Here is a 13760-nt window from a genome sequence, read left to right on the forward strand (position 1 = left end):
TGAGAAAACAAAAAGGATATCAAATGTATACATGTGTATATAAATCTATATATGCTGACATGTAGAAAATGTCTCTAGATGAGAACATAAACTATTCCTGGGCCATCCAATGGAGCTTCCTGCAATGATGGAAACGTCCTGTAAATCTGAGCTATCCAGTATGGTAGCCACTGGACTCCTGTAGCTATTGAGCACTCGAAATGTAGCTTGTGTGACTGAGGAATTAAATTCTGAATTTTATTTCATTTTGATAAAGGAGTATAGCCACATCTGCCTAGAGGCTTCCAATTTGGACAGCACAGACATAGATGATGAGTATTTGAGGTGAGAAGGATTACAAAGGGAGAGAAAAAGAGACATTTTTCATTTTATGCCTTTCTACACTGTGGGAATTTTGCACATGTAGATGTGTTACTCTTATTTAAAAAGAAAACTTACTGACCACCTATTGTTTTCAAGGCCCCATGATCAATAGCTATGGGGGATGTAGAACTCAGCCAGGGGTGACATCTGTCTCCAAGAGCCCAGGCTTTCACAGGGCCATGGAAAATCGCAGGTAAGGAAATAACTGCATGAAGGAAGTCAAGTTGACAAACTGTGCAGTGAGGAAGATCCCAGAGGAAACGGTCTGTTCCACAACTGACAGCAGGGAAGAGAGGAGGTGATGTTTGAGCCAGGCTAATGAGATGAACAGGTGTGCACTAGACCGTGGGGGAGAGAAAAATATTCAGGGTGCAAGAAACAGCTAAGCTGAGGAGTGGAGGAGATAGGGCAGAGTGTGCCCAGGATTCGGTGGGTACTGTAGGTTGGCGGGAGGAATTTGGCAGAAGGAAGGAGAGGAGATTGAAGAGATGAGCAAAAGACAGGTTCTGAGGACCAGGTACAATGAACTAAGGGGTTCAGATTTCACGCTGAAGGCCAGGGGAAGCCCCAAAATGATTTTAAGCAGGAGTAAGGAGTGATCACAATGACTTTGAGGAGAGACACACACTGACTGTGACTTGGAATGTCAAAATCAAAGGCTGAAGCTAGAAATGAGGGTGCAGTTGAAATATACACAAAGACTTATTTTTATTCTCTATAGAGAAATAATAATAAAGCATTTATTATATAATAATATAATAAAGCAATAATAATAAAGAAATAATAATATTTATGGGTCTAAAATTGCACTGTTTGCCCATGAAACAATCACATTTGGTGTGTTTAGAGTTATGCAGTACCCAGAAAAAAGAAAATTCACGGGACCGTATTTTCCCCACCTCCCAAGGCCATCTCATTTTTTATTAAGCCCCTGGGATCTTGAGAAGTCTTTGTCTTTACCTTAACTAATTTTCCTAGGGCTTCAACTCTCTAGGAGATGGCTAGGATAAGAAACTGAATACTCGACAAATCTGACACATCTTAATGGGGCGACAATGGCATGATTCCTCTTTTTAGACCGATAAACATGGTGGTAAGTCCTAGACAAATGTTTCTCAGCCTTGGCACCCATGACATTTGGGGCAGGATAATTCTTCATTGTAGGGGTCATCCAGTGCATTCCAGGATGTTTAGCAGCATCTCTGCCCTCTACCTACTAAATGCCAGTAGTATGCACACACACATGCACGCACACACACCCCCCACAGCTGTGACAACTGTAAATGTCTCCACATATTGCCAAATGTCTCCCCTCATTGCAAAATCATCCCTGGTTGAGAACCACCGTAAGAACATCAAAGACAGCAGAGACCTTGGGGGCAATCCCACCCAACTGCCCATTTTACAGATGGGAAAACTGAGGTCCAGAGACTGAGACTAGAAGCTAGTTTTCCTCACACAGGTTAGAGATTTTTTGGAGACCAGAGATCTTTTTCTTAGCTTCAAAGAAATGTAGTTTAAAAAAAATTGGCAGAATTTTCATTCAAGTCAATTTCACCTAGGTGCATATTCATTTATCTTTTCTCTCTCTCTTCTCTCTTTCCATTTCTCTCTCTTTCTTTGCCTCATATACATGATTCATCGTAGAATTTCTATTTACTAATTTGGTTTTCTAGCCACAAATGCTACCAAAATTATTATTATTATAATTCTGTTATTATTAAAACAACCACCCTCTCTAATTCAGCATTTTTCATTTTTTATTTGTTCACAGTGAAGAGGTTAAGGGGAACATATTTAATATATATCAGGGGCCCCTGACAGATACATCACAAACAGAATCATTACAACAATCCTCTGAAGTGGGCATTAGTATCCCCATTTTGCAAAAGAGAAAACTGAGGCTCAGGGAGGTGAGGTGACTTGCCCAAGGTCAAACAGCCAGTGAGCCAATGAGTGGTTCTAGAACCGGATTCAAACCCGCATCTGTCAGAATGCATAACACAACTGAGTTCAAGTTGTGGAGAAGTAGAGTGAGCTCACGATTAACACCCAAGTGAAAGTTGAATGTCCTCAGAGAACCAAATTGCCTCCCAGTTTCTTGGATCACGGAGCTAAGGAGCTTGTCAGCATCTCCAGGAGAAAGCTAGGCCTCTGGCAGTTGCTATGACAACTACTTTTCTTATAATTATAGAACATGGTGGTGACACACAAGCTGCACATACAGTCACTTTGTTAGGACCTGTCTGCCTCTGACACTTCCAGGAACTTAAACATCATAAATTTTTTTAAATCACATTTAATATAATCATGCATTGCAGCAGTGGAGGCCCAGAGAGCGAGAAAGTCAGGAGATTCACCCTCCCACCGTGTGATGGGACCATGAGGCAAGCCACATGACAAGCAGTGAGGAAAATGGCAATTCTCCCTTGGGAAATTTTGCTTCTCTTTTTTTCTTTTTTGGATCAATGCACTTCAGGGCTTGGCCAAACAGTGTATTCAAAGAAAAGAAAAAGGGAAAGAGCCAAGGCAAAATTAGCCTAATTCTTGGCAAATAACAAGGAAAAGCAGCAAAATTTAGAATTCTAACAACCACTTTTCAGTTTAGTTTCATTTAGCCAGTTCCCAAAATGTGCAGGGTTTCCCAATTTGGAAGATGGGTATAGACAAAAGAGCACATATACTCAAAAGCATCCATAGTCACACACACCACTCTGGGTCAGAAAAGCCTGATTCTGCCCCTTTTTGGCTGTGTGATCATAGGTACCTTAACTAACCTCTCTGATCCCCAGTTTTCTCCTCTGTATATCAAAAATGATGCCTACTTCATGAGCTATAGTAAAGATGAGATGGAAAATGATTAGCTAACTACCTGACACATACAGATGTTCAATAAAATGAAAGTTATTGTTATTAATTAATTACAAAGAATTTTAAATACTGCTTTACCTTCTATGAACATCTTCCTCTTACTACCCCCACATGGGATTCAAGAAACATTATAAAGCCCTGCCTTCAGTGCTACCTTCAGCAACCCAACCAGGTAGCAGGAGAACTCTGCCCAAGCAGAGACAGATACAGGGACAAAGGGCAATGCTGGGACCTTGGGGCCCCTCAGATGAGAACCTGACTTGGGGAATCAAAGACTAGTTTCTGCAGGAGGTGACATTTGAGCTGGGTCACAAGTCAGAGAACATGGGATAGAGGTGGGGGGAGACTGCACGGGCAAAGATCCGGAGGTGAGAAAAGGCATGGTGGCTTTACAGAACTACGAGAAGGCTGAAGTCCTGGGGGTGCAGGAGGTCAGTGGCACAGCGACTGGAACTAGCAGCGAGGACCACCTTGGGACGAGTCTGCAATGCCATACTAAGGTCCTCATGCTGTTGCCTGTAGGAAGTAGGGAGCCGCTGAAGATTTCTCAGGCAAGATCAATGATCCAATCTGATGTTGCTCATAATGGGTGGAAGGAGGTGGGAGGGAGATGGAGGGTCAAAAGCTGGCACAGTAGAAAGGGCGAGTGGGAAGGGACAGGTGTGCCCAGGCAATGTCAGTTGAGACAAAGGGCTCACAGAGATGGAATGAGGCAGGCTTCCCACTGGAGGCCCGACCTAGGTTGGATGCATTCCATCCGGTCAGATGACCAACTCCCCAGAAATGTACAAGAGGAAGCTCACATTTACTGAGCTCCCATGGGACAGCGTTAGTTTATATTATCTCACTCAGTCCTCACACCAGGCTTATAATGTAGATGTCACTATCCCATTTTACAGATCAGGAAACATGAGTTCAAACAGGTGAAATGACCTGCTTTAGTTCACACAAATCCCTGACCCCTGTATTCCCCCTTCTTCCATATTGCCTTTCATATTGTTTTTAGTGGGGGGGGGTGGGCTAATTTGTCTGTGTTTGCCCATTTCCATGGTGTAAATACTCCCACTATGGTTGGTTACAAGCTTGCAACAGTTTAACAGCTGGCTTGCAGACTTTTAATAACTGGCCCTCAGGAGGGGGTGTGAGCCAGCTCCCGCCCCCGCTGAGGAGTCCCATAGGAAAGAAGAATATTCACTAAACTCTAGCAGCCTTCTTGTACATCCAATGTATTAACTAGTCACTTGCTTTATTGCAGCATTTACTTACCAGTGTTTGTTTGAGTCAACAAGCATGAGAAGTCAGCAATTAAAAGCAGCTTCAGTTATTGAGCTATAGAGTGGTCACTGAGCCACCCAGACACCCAGGCCCGCACTGAAACCCTGAGCACATTCCTTCTGAGACAGCACCATGGAGGTTTTTGTTAAAAAAAAAAAAAAGCCACATTTGCTTTTCAATGATCAACTGATAACAATATATATATTTCTGGAAGTTACTCTAACAGTACGATTCTATCAGGCCTGGAGAAAGCACCCAGACAGAAACATAGGCCAGCATCTTTATTCTGATTTTCAATAAAACCCTAGCCAGAAATGCAATAATAAACATCAAATATGATCAGGGCCTTTCTCTACCAAGTACTCATATGCAAATTCTTTCCTTTCCTGCCAGATAATGACTCTGTTCTTAACCCAGCAGGCAATGTTTTTAATAACTCACCTAGAATGTTCCTCAGAATAAAAAATTAAAAAAAAAATAGGAGAGCAATAAAAACCAAGACAACAGATAATAAAGTAAAATGTCTTATCTCCATTTGCTGCTGTCAGCAAAGATTAGAATCCCATCTAAGGAAGGCAGTCCCTGGGGTTTTGATGAAAAATTGGCAGAAGCAAATGGCAAAGGTATAAATGGGGTCTCACCTCCCTTGGAATGTGGCATCAAGAAGAAGACATTTATGAGAATGTGTCATCGTCAAGAAGCTTAGGAACAGAGATAAAGCCCTAATTTTAAATAAAGATATTGAAAACGAGGCAGCCAGAGCTCTGGGGTTATTCAAATGCGGAATTTCTCAGTCAGCCAGGGGGATTTTTTTGTTTACTCGTGCACCTGTTCATTCAGTCATTGAAGGCATCTTTTAGTTCCTAACGTGGCCAGGCACTGGCTAGGCTCTTGAGGTGCAAAGATGAAGGAGACACCATTCCAATCCCAAGTCAGTGCAAGACATGGCAGGTAAGTCCATGACGCCAACACCGTGTAACTGGTGCTAGAATAGAGGCTCGTACAGCAGGTGCAGGAAACCAAGGAGGAAGGACAGACCATGTGGGCAAGCCAGCAAGACCGCACAGGCCAGGGGCCATTTGGGTTGGGTGTTGAAGGGTGAGTATGGACTATGCCCACTGGTGAAGGCAGGAAAGGCATTCCAGCTGGAAGGCACAGCACGAAGAAAGACAGGGAGGCATACTGTGTACAGTGTCATAAGGGAAGTGCTTTGGGCGGTCAGAGGGCTTGTGGGAGAGGCAGGTGAGCTGTGGAGCTACAGAGGACTTTAAAGGGGGCAAAGCCCTCATGGGATATGCGCTTTAGGAAGAGTCCTCCTCTGGAGTGGTGAGAAGAATGGACAGGAGCCTGAGAAAGGAGGCAGAGGGACCCAGGATGAGGCTGGGCGATGAGAGGATGGGTGAACGGAGAAGAAGGTACAGTTATTGGAGACTTTCAGGAGGGAGAGGGGCCTGGACTCTGCCGGCTTTTACACGTGGCACTTGAGCCTGGCGAGGCTGGTTCCAGGGCTGCCCCATACCTTTTCCCATGTTGGGGGGGGGGGACGCTAGTGGAGCAGAGGCCTGAGACGGAGTACCAAGGCCCTATCCCTTGGCCAGACAGAAGGGAAGGAGGAAAGGAACAACCGGCAGGTAAATTGGCTCAGCAACATCCCCAGAGAGCTACTCACTGGTAGCCCAGCTCCCATTCCACTGCAAGCAGCCTTGCGTGACTGCTGAGCCCCTGTGTAGGGCCTGGGAGCCCAGCCCAGCCACACAGCCTCCTGGTGTGGAACTTGGAGGAAGCACCAGGCTTTCTGAGCCTGTTTCCCTTGCCTGTAAGTGGGGTGATGAGCTCACCAGCCCCGCATGCCGGGATCACTCAGTGAGATAGCATACATAAGGCACCAATCACAGGTCAGGAGCAGAGCAGGAATCCAAAAGAACTGAGTGGATCACAGCGGGTAGATGAAATAGTGAAAAAGCAAAGCCTTATAATGCTAGGCCTAAAGTTTCAACTGGACTTTTGTTTATTTTGTGTGATTTGTTCGTTGTTGCTTGTTTTTTTTTAGTAATAGCCCACAGACCCCTATTCTCTAAGAATTACTAGCCCTCCCACTTCCAGTCCTCCCCCACCTGACTTCCTGGTAATGTGTCTGTTTGCCTGACAAGAATGGTGAGTTCTAGTCCCTTACCACTTATGCATCCTTGCCATTCTGACTTCTCCCACTGACTGTGTTCTGGGTCCGATCTGCAGACATCCCCCTACCTGAGCTTGCCCGGGCCATAGCCACCAGAGTCAGACTTTCTGGACCCCAAATCGGGCTGTGGTCAGAGACGAATACTGAGGCAGTCCCATAAGACTGGGGCTCCAGTGGGCGCCTAGGTGGCTCAGTTGGTTAAGCGACTGCCTTCGGCTCAGGTCATGATCCTGGAGTCCCGGGATCGAGTCCCGCATTGGGCTCCCTACTCGGCAGGGAGTCTGCTTCTCCCTCTGACCCTCCCCCCTCATGTGCTTGCTCTCTCTTATTCTCTCTCTCAAATAAATAAATAAAATCTTAAAAAAAAAAAAAAAAAAGACTGGGGCTCCAGTGGCCACACACCAGACACCCACTCTATGCCAGGCCCCGTGCTGGGAACTGGAGACAACGTGGGTAGGCCAGAAGTGACCTTGCCCTCCAGGGACCAGAGGCTGGGGGCAGGTCTGCAGATACAGGAGCAGCTAGCTACAGTACAGCGGCATTCAAGGCCCCATGTGACCTGCAGAGCCAAGAGGAGGCACCAAATCCAGCTGAGAGGATCAGGGGAAGCATCCCAGAGGAGCTGATCCTATAGGCACAGTATAGCTGAGAAGGTGGCCAGAATGTTCTTGACGAATCCACATTTGTGAACTCCTCCAGAGCAAGGATTTTGTCTTATGCATCTTTGTGTCTCCCAGCAACAAGCATTTGGACCAGCCCAGAACAAATATTAATAAAGACAAAAAAGAAAGAGGGGGAAAAAGGAAGGAAAGAAGGCAAGCCAGCCACAGAATGGGCACGGGCAATGGCAAGGTGGCATGGAGGTGTGGCAGAGAGAGCTATAGCTGGGTTCCTATCTTGTTCTAACACTTCCGGGCTGAATGACCTTCGAAGCCACCTCACTTCTCTGAGCATCAAGTTCCTCATCTGTAAAATGGGGATAACAATAAGCATTGTTTTTGTTAGGCTGAAAAGTAGATTAAAAGCGTTTTTTAATAGATACCGGGATTATTCATGTTATAACCAATGTGTTGAGAAATAGCCTACAAAAAAAAATTGCCTACACTCCCCAGTAGGCAAAGAGGTCACGGTAGACAGCCAGGGGCTGCCCATGAATCCTGACATTGAACTGGCCACCCTTGAACAATTCTGCATGTTTCCCCAGCCATGTTCCCAAAGGGGAAAGCCAGAAAGGGAGGCCCAGGTTTGTCTCAACCAACAGACAAAAGCTGGCTAATTAGGCAGGAAACTAAGAACCCAGGAGGAAGAAAGGGGATCTGAACAGGAAAGAAATAAGATGATCATTCATTAAGATCTAAAGTGTGCCAAGGACTTACACTATTTGTTATGTCCACAGTGTGTCTTGGTTTATTGATGAGGAATCAGGAGCTCAGAAAGGTGAAGGGACTTTCCCAAGGTCATGGAGCTAAGAGGTGACAGAGATGTGATCTCAGCTTCCCAGGTCATTCTAGCCCCGAGGCCCTAGAACAACCTCTCATCAACCTAACACAGTGGCCTCCAAATGAAAAACTCAGTTCCTTCTCACACCAGCTTGGGGGACAACCGGGTCTGACAGCATGGCCAGATACAACAGCACCCTGCACCGACCAGCATCCTGCACCGACCAGCACCCTGCACCGACCAGCACCCTGCACCTACCAGCACCTTGCACAGACCAGCACCCTGCACCGACCAGCACCCTGCACAGACCAGCACCCTGCACAGACCAGCACCCTGCACCGACCAGCACCCTGCACAGACCAGCACCCTGCACCGACCAGCACCTTGCACAGACCAGCACCCTGCATAGAACAGCACCCTGCACAGCGCCTTCCATGGCAAAATGAGCTTTAGAGGAACACTCAGCTCCCAAGACTAAGAAAGAAGGAGGGGCTCCTCTCTGCATGCTACTGTTTTCTTAAATAGCCTGCTGAACACTTTCTCAAGTCTGTGACCTCTCACAAGAGCTTTCTTGGTTTTAGAAAAGACAAAAAGTCCAGGCAATTCTTTCAGCCAGGCTTTCTCACTTCATTGCCCCGCCACTCTCTCCTCTCATTCTCTCTTATGTGGCTTTGAGCCGCTCTGTCTAGATCAGCTCTGAAATGTGAAGTCATAAGCCTTTCCACCTCTGTGAGGGTATTGGAATAAGGGACAGATGCATCTTTGCCATCCCCGTAGTTACCTCCTCCACGAGCAATATCCCTGGGAAGTAGCCCAGCCACTGTTTACCAGCACCACACTCTCTAAGACTAACTGGGAATTCTGACTTCCAGCCTTGGTTCTCCAGCACAGAGCTCCATCCTGAGCCCCAGGCCATTTACATACAAGGGTGACCAGACCACCATTCATGGCCCATATGCTCCAGGCACCTCTCACTCAATGCATGCCCCCAACCTAGGTCCCCCAGTTTCTCCTTCAGTGGACAGAGTCCTCCTGCCCAGCCAGCCAAGCCAAACACCAAGGAGTCCCCCTTTTCCCACCAGGAACAAGTCCTATAAATTCTATCTTCAAAACAGACCACCTGGGCCCCTAGCCTTGTTGCAGCCAACAACTCAGACCCTCAGACTCTCCCACAAAGCCTCCTCCCAGGTCCTCGAGCCACCCTCACCGCAACAGATATATCCTCCACACAACCCAGAGGCAGCTCTCTTTAAGAAAGCAAAGAAAGGCTAATGAATGCTCACAACTTTACATAAACAAACGGATTTCCTCCATTCCTCCCATTTTGTTCCTAGTGGCAGGGTCCTCTGCCCACCCCTGACACCCGTGCTGACAAAGGACTGCTGCCCCCAAACCCAACACCCTTCCTTCTTGACCCCCAGGACTAATCGAGTCAAGCTGCCTGGGGGGGCTTCTGTAGCCCCAGACCCTGACTGAGCCCCTCCTTTTCTCTTTGTTGACTCACTTCTGTTCTGCTCGAATGGGGAGTGACCCACCACGACAGGTGGCGTGGCTGAACAGAAAGGTCGCTCTGGCTCAGCTCTGAGCCCCGGCCCTGCTACTTGCTGGCTAGAGGAGCAGATCACGTCACTGCTCCGAGCCATGGCTCCCCTTCGAGAAATGGAGGATTACATCAGTCTCTCAGGGGCTTGTGGGCAGTAAATACGATTAAATAGCAACATCACCAAAAGTGGTCAAAGAAGAGGAAAAAATCATCCAACATCACCGCTGTAATATGGCCACAGAGGGCATATACTGATACATTCTTGCCATGTCTTTTTCCCTCTGTTTACTTGTGGGTTTTTGCATAGTTCCAATCCTGGAAAACACACAATTTGAATCCTTGCTTTCTTCACTCAACTTTCCCTCTGAAGTATTTGCCCAAATTATTGTGTCTTCATAGCTATCATTGTAAAGCAACTGATAAATAAGGAATAATTCCATCAGAAGCTTGTAACACTGAAGTATTTGCCCAGATTATTGTGTGTCTTCATAACCATCATTGTAAAGCGACTGATAAATAAGGAATAATTCCATCAGAAGCTTGTAACACTCTATTTGGTAAAAAAAAAAAAAGAAATTAATAATCCTACTTTTTTTCTGATTATCAAAATCATGCATGCTCATATCAAATTTGGAAAGCACGGGAAAGTAAAAAGAGATGAAAATATTGCAGAAGCCCATAATTCTGAGTAAATGAAATACTTTCTGAGAGAAAGGGAACCCTGAGAAACTGCTAAAATAATCCATCATATGGCTGTGGTCTTATTTACAGAATCATGAGGAAGTTGTTGAAAATGTAGCATTATTTCCAATACTTTGATGTTCTAAATAACATTGCAGTAAAAGTTCTTGCACGTGAATCTGGGCATATTTCTAATTGTCTCCGCTGCCAGGAGAACAGGTCAGCTTACTCTCTGGCCCTGTGCATGTACTTTATGCACCAAGGTACCCTCGCCTTCCCCTTGAAGCTCTGATCAGGCTCATTCTTGTGGGCATGCAGTTCAGGCCAGGTCCATATTCACGGGGCCTACACTGTGAGCCAGACACTGAAGTTACTGCCAAAAATACGAGCAGCCCCTGCCCTCAAAGAGGGCATCAGCATCCAGGGAGCTCCCACACTCCAAGGGATGCATACAGAGGGGCCACACACCCTCTCAGGCTCACACACCCAGCGGCTCTAACCCAGATTTAACAGGGAGATAGGGAGGGACGGGAACAGACCAACATGTTTATCCATGTACACACTCCAACCAAGGGCTGTTTTCACTTTCAAAGCCCCCAGTCACAGCTGACACTGAAGAGCTACTGTTCTTTTGTATTTATCATGTACAGATCGTAGTGCTCTGCATGTCTTCTGCACTTGACCCTCACAGTGACCCTGCTATTACCTCCATCTGATACATGAGGTTTGCGGACTTGCCGTGGCCACTTGGCCTGGTATAAAGTGGAAACAGGGCTCATACCCAGCCAGACTGCTCCAATATCCATCTAAAGAACCACTTTGTTCTAGTTAAATCATGGCTGATTTTGCCTCCTAAATACCTTTTAAGTCTTTCCATGTCTCTCTATCTGCTCACCATTCTTGTTGGAGCCACCATCTCTTTCTACTTGGACGATTGCAGTAGCCTAATAGTCTCCAAACATTCCCTCTTTCCCGCGACAGTCCACTGGCCACATAAAAGCCAGTGTACTTTATTTAAAACTCAATTAAATCATGTCTCTTCCCTTCTTGAAGTCCTTCCGAGGCTTCCTTTATGCTTCTAGCATAAAATCCAAATTCCTCCATAGAGTCTACACAGCCTAGAATTGTCTGCTTTCTGCCCATTTCTCCTGTCTCATATCTGCCTACTCCCTGCCCCCTTCTAAGAGCCTAGCCTCACTGCCCGTATTCTTATTCAGAGTTGGGACCAGCTTCAGGGCCTTTACACAAGTTGTGCTCTTCTCAGCTTCCTAAGTGACTTCTCCAGGGCACTTCCCTCAAGTTCCTCCCTTCGTCCTTGCAGAGCATGCTTCATGACTCCTTCATCACAGTGATATATATTTATCAGCCCTCCTAGTGACTGCTCACCAAGAAATAGAAGGTCAACCATTTGGGTTTTTTCCACTAAGAAGTCAGGGCTTTTTTCCCCTTTGTCTTTTTTGTATTTTGTTACAACCATCCACTGACTAAAATCTGAGGGCTTTTTTTTTTTTATATATACATTTCCATCATATTTCCTGGAGATTGTGATGGAAAGGTAGAGAGATGGGGACAGGGGGAAAAAGAAGAAAGGAGGCACATTCATCAATTATCAAATTATCTGAGCATTCCAGAGCAGAAGAGAGCATAAATAGTCCTCCGGAGGCAGAGCTTTTGTTATTTCATTAGACTCAGTGAGCCAGATAGTGTGGCCTCAAGAAATCCTCCAGAAATAGCCTCTATCATTTCCCACTCCCCAGTAGCACCTGCTTTACTAGCGTGGGGAGTCTTGAGCTGGCTGAAGCCAGCCTTAGCTTTACAATTTGTGTAAAGAAACTGACCGTAAATTCGGCGATTTTCGGCACCCGAAACTTCCCTTTGTTCTTCTGTTCAGGCTGATATTCTGTTCTTGTCTTCACAATCACCTGAAATGTTCAACAAGGGTTAGCACAACTGGAGACTTGAACTGCTTCTTTTTTTCTTTTCTTTTTCTCAGTAGCTAGAATTTTTATACATTGCATAAAGATCAGAAGATAAAGAACTTCCTTCTCAAACATACAAGAAAGTAGAAAATTCAAATTACCCATACTTCCCCATGCCAACAGAGACAACCATAAGTGACAATTTGGTTCGCACCTTTCCAGATGTTTTTATATGCATACATATGCATATATTAGATATATGTGTGCTATTTATATAAACATATCTTTTCTTTTTATGTGACAGATTCATACTTCATGAATTATAACCTACTTTAAACATACAACAATATATTAACATATATTTATGTAGACAAATACACAATTGTATTTTGCCTTTTGATGAAGCATAATATTTCACCGTATGCATATACTACAATGAATCCGATGAGTCTCTATTGTTGAACATTTAAGTTGTTTCCACAGTTTGGGTTATGTAAACAAGTTATGATGAACATCTTGTAGCTCAACCTTTATATATATACTTGATTCCAATTTGACTTAGGCACTTGCACAGAGAAAAACATAAAGGTCTTTGAATCTCTTGTATCATCTTGTTTTTCTAAAGTCTGAATATTTTGCAGAGGTGGTTAATATCTTATCAAGATATGCTGTCAACCTGCCAAGACATTTATGGAACTCCATCCCACTGTGTAGGCAAAGTGAAAGAAGAAAAGAACCTGACAGATAATCAATAACCATGGCCAAGTGCCACAGTGTCAAGGGGAACACAGAAGCTGTCTGAGACTCAGGGCCTCACCTGTAAAATATGGGCAATAATCATAATCATCATCCCTATTTCATAAGGTTGTTTTGAGGGTTAAATGAGATGAAAATGGGTAATATTTTTGGAATTATTTATTATGTGCCAGAACTAGATCAAGCACTTCATAAGCCTTTATCTACATACCACTACTATTTCCAGTCTTCGGATAAGGAAACTGAAGCTCAGAGATACTAAGTCACTTGTCCAAGGTCACTCACCTAAAAGGAAGCTGCCTTCTAACCATGATCACTCTTACTTCTCACTGGAGCTTAAATTAACTGAAACTTCACTGAAAACTCCCACCACGTTTTCCGGAGACAGTAGTCAAGTGTACTGACTCAAGCAAAAAATTCTCCTATGAAGAATAATCTTTAAGTCTGTAAGGCATGCCATTAACTAAATGTAGCTCAAAAAGGAAAGGATGGAGAAAGGACTACTATTACTGAACATTGCCTGCGTGGCACTTACATATGCTGGTTAAGGAGGCTCGGCGACCAGCCCATCTAAGACTTCTCTTCCTCCCCATGACCTAGAACCCCAAATTTGCAGATGTCAGTCTGCTCTTGTGTCCCACCCCTCTCTGTAATCTGCTCCTCCAAACAATGGAAGTGAGCCTTGGCTCCTTCAAATAGGGAAGTAGGGCAGCCAAATAAGGGTGACGGTCTT

The 13760-nt window shown here is 45.1% G+C and overlaps 1 protein-coding gene across 1 annotated transcript in view; it reads right to left on the reverse strand.

Annotated features, from left to right (window-relative positions):
- The window catches only part of NSG2 (neuronal vesicle trafficking associated 2), a 54174-nt gene that overhangs the window by 25451 nt on the left and 14963 nt on the right, over nucleotides 1–13760 (reverse strand). The window contains exon 3 of the mRNA XM_021698465.1: nucleotides 12191–12274. Within this exon, the coding sequence (XP_021554140.1) occupies nucleotides 12191–12274 (84 nt within the window). The remainder of the gene's footprint in view (nucleotides 1–12190; nucleotides 12275–13760) is intronic.

This window comes from Neomonachus schauinslandi, chromosome 7 (assembly GCF_002201575.2).
Source record: "Neomonachus schauinslandi chromosome 7, ASM220157v2, whole genome shotgun sequence".
Classification (NCBI taxonomy): domain Eukaryota; kingdom Metazoa; phylum Chordata; class Mammalia; order Carnivora; family Phocidae; genus Neomonachus; species Neomonachus schauinslandi.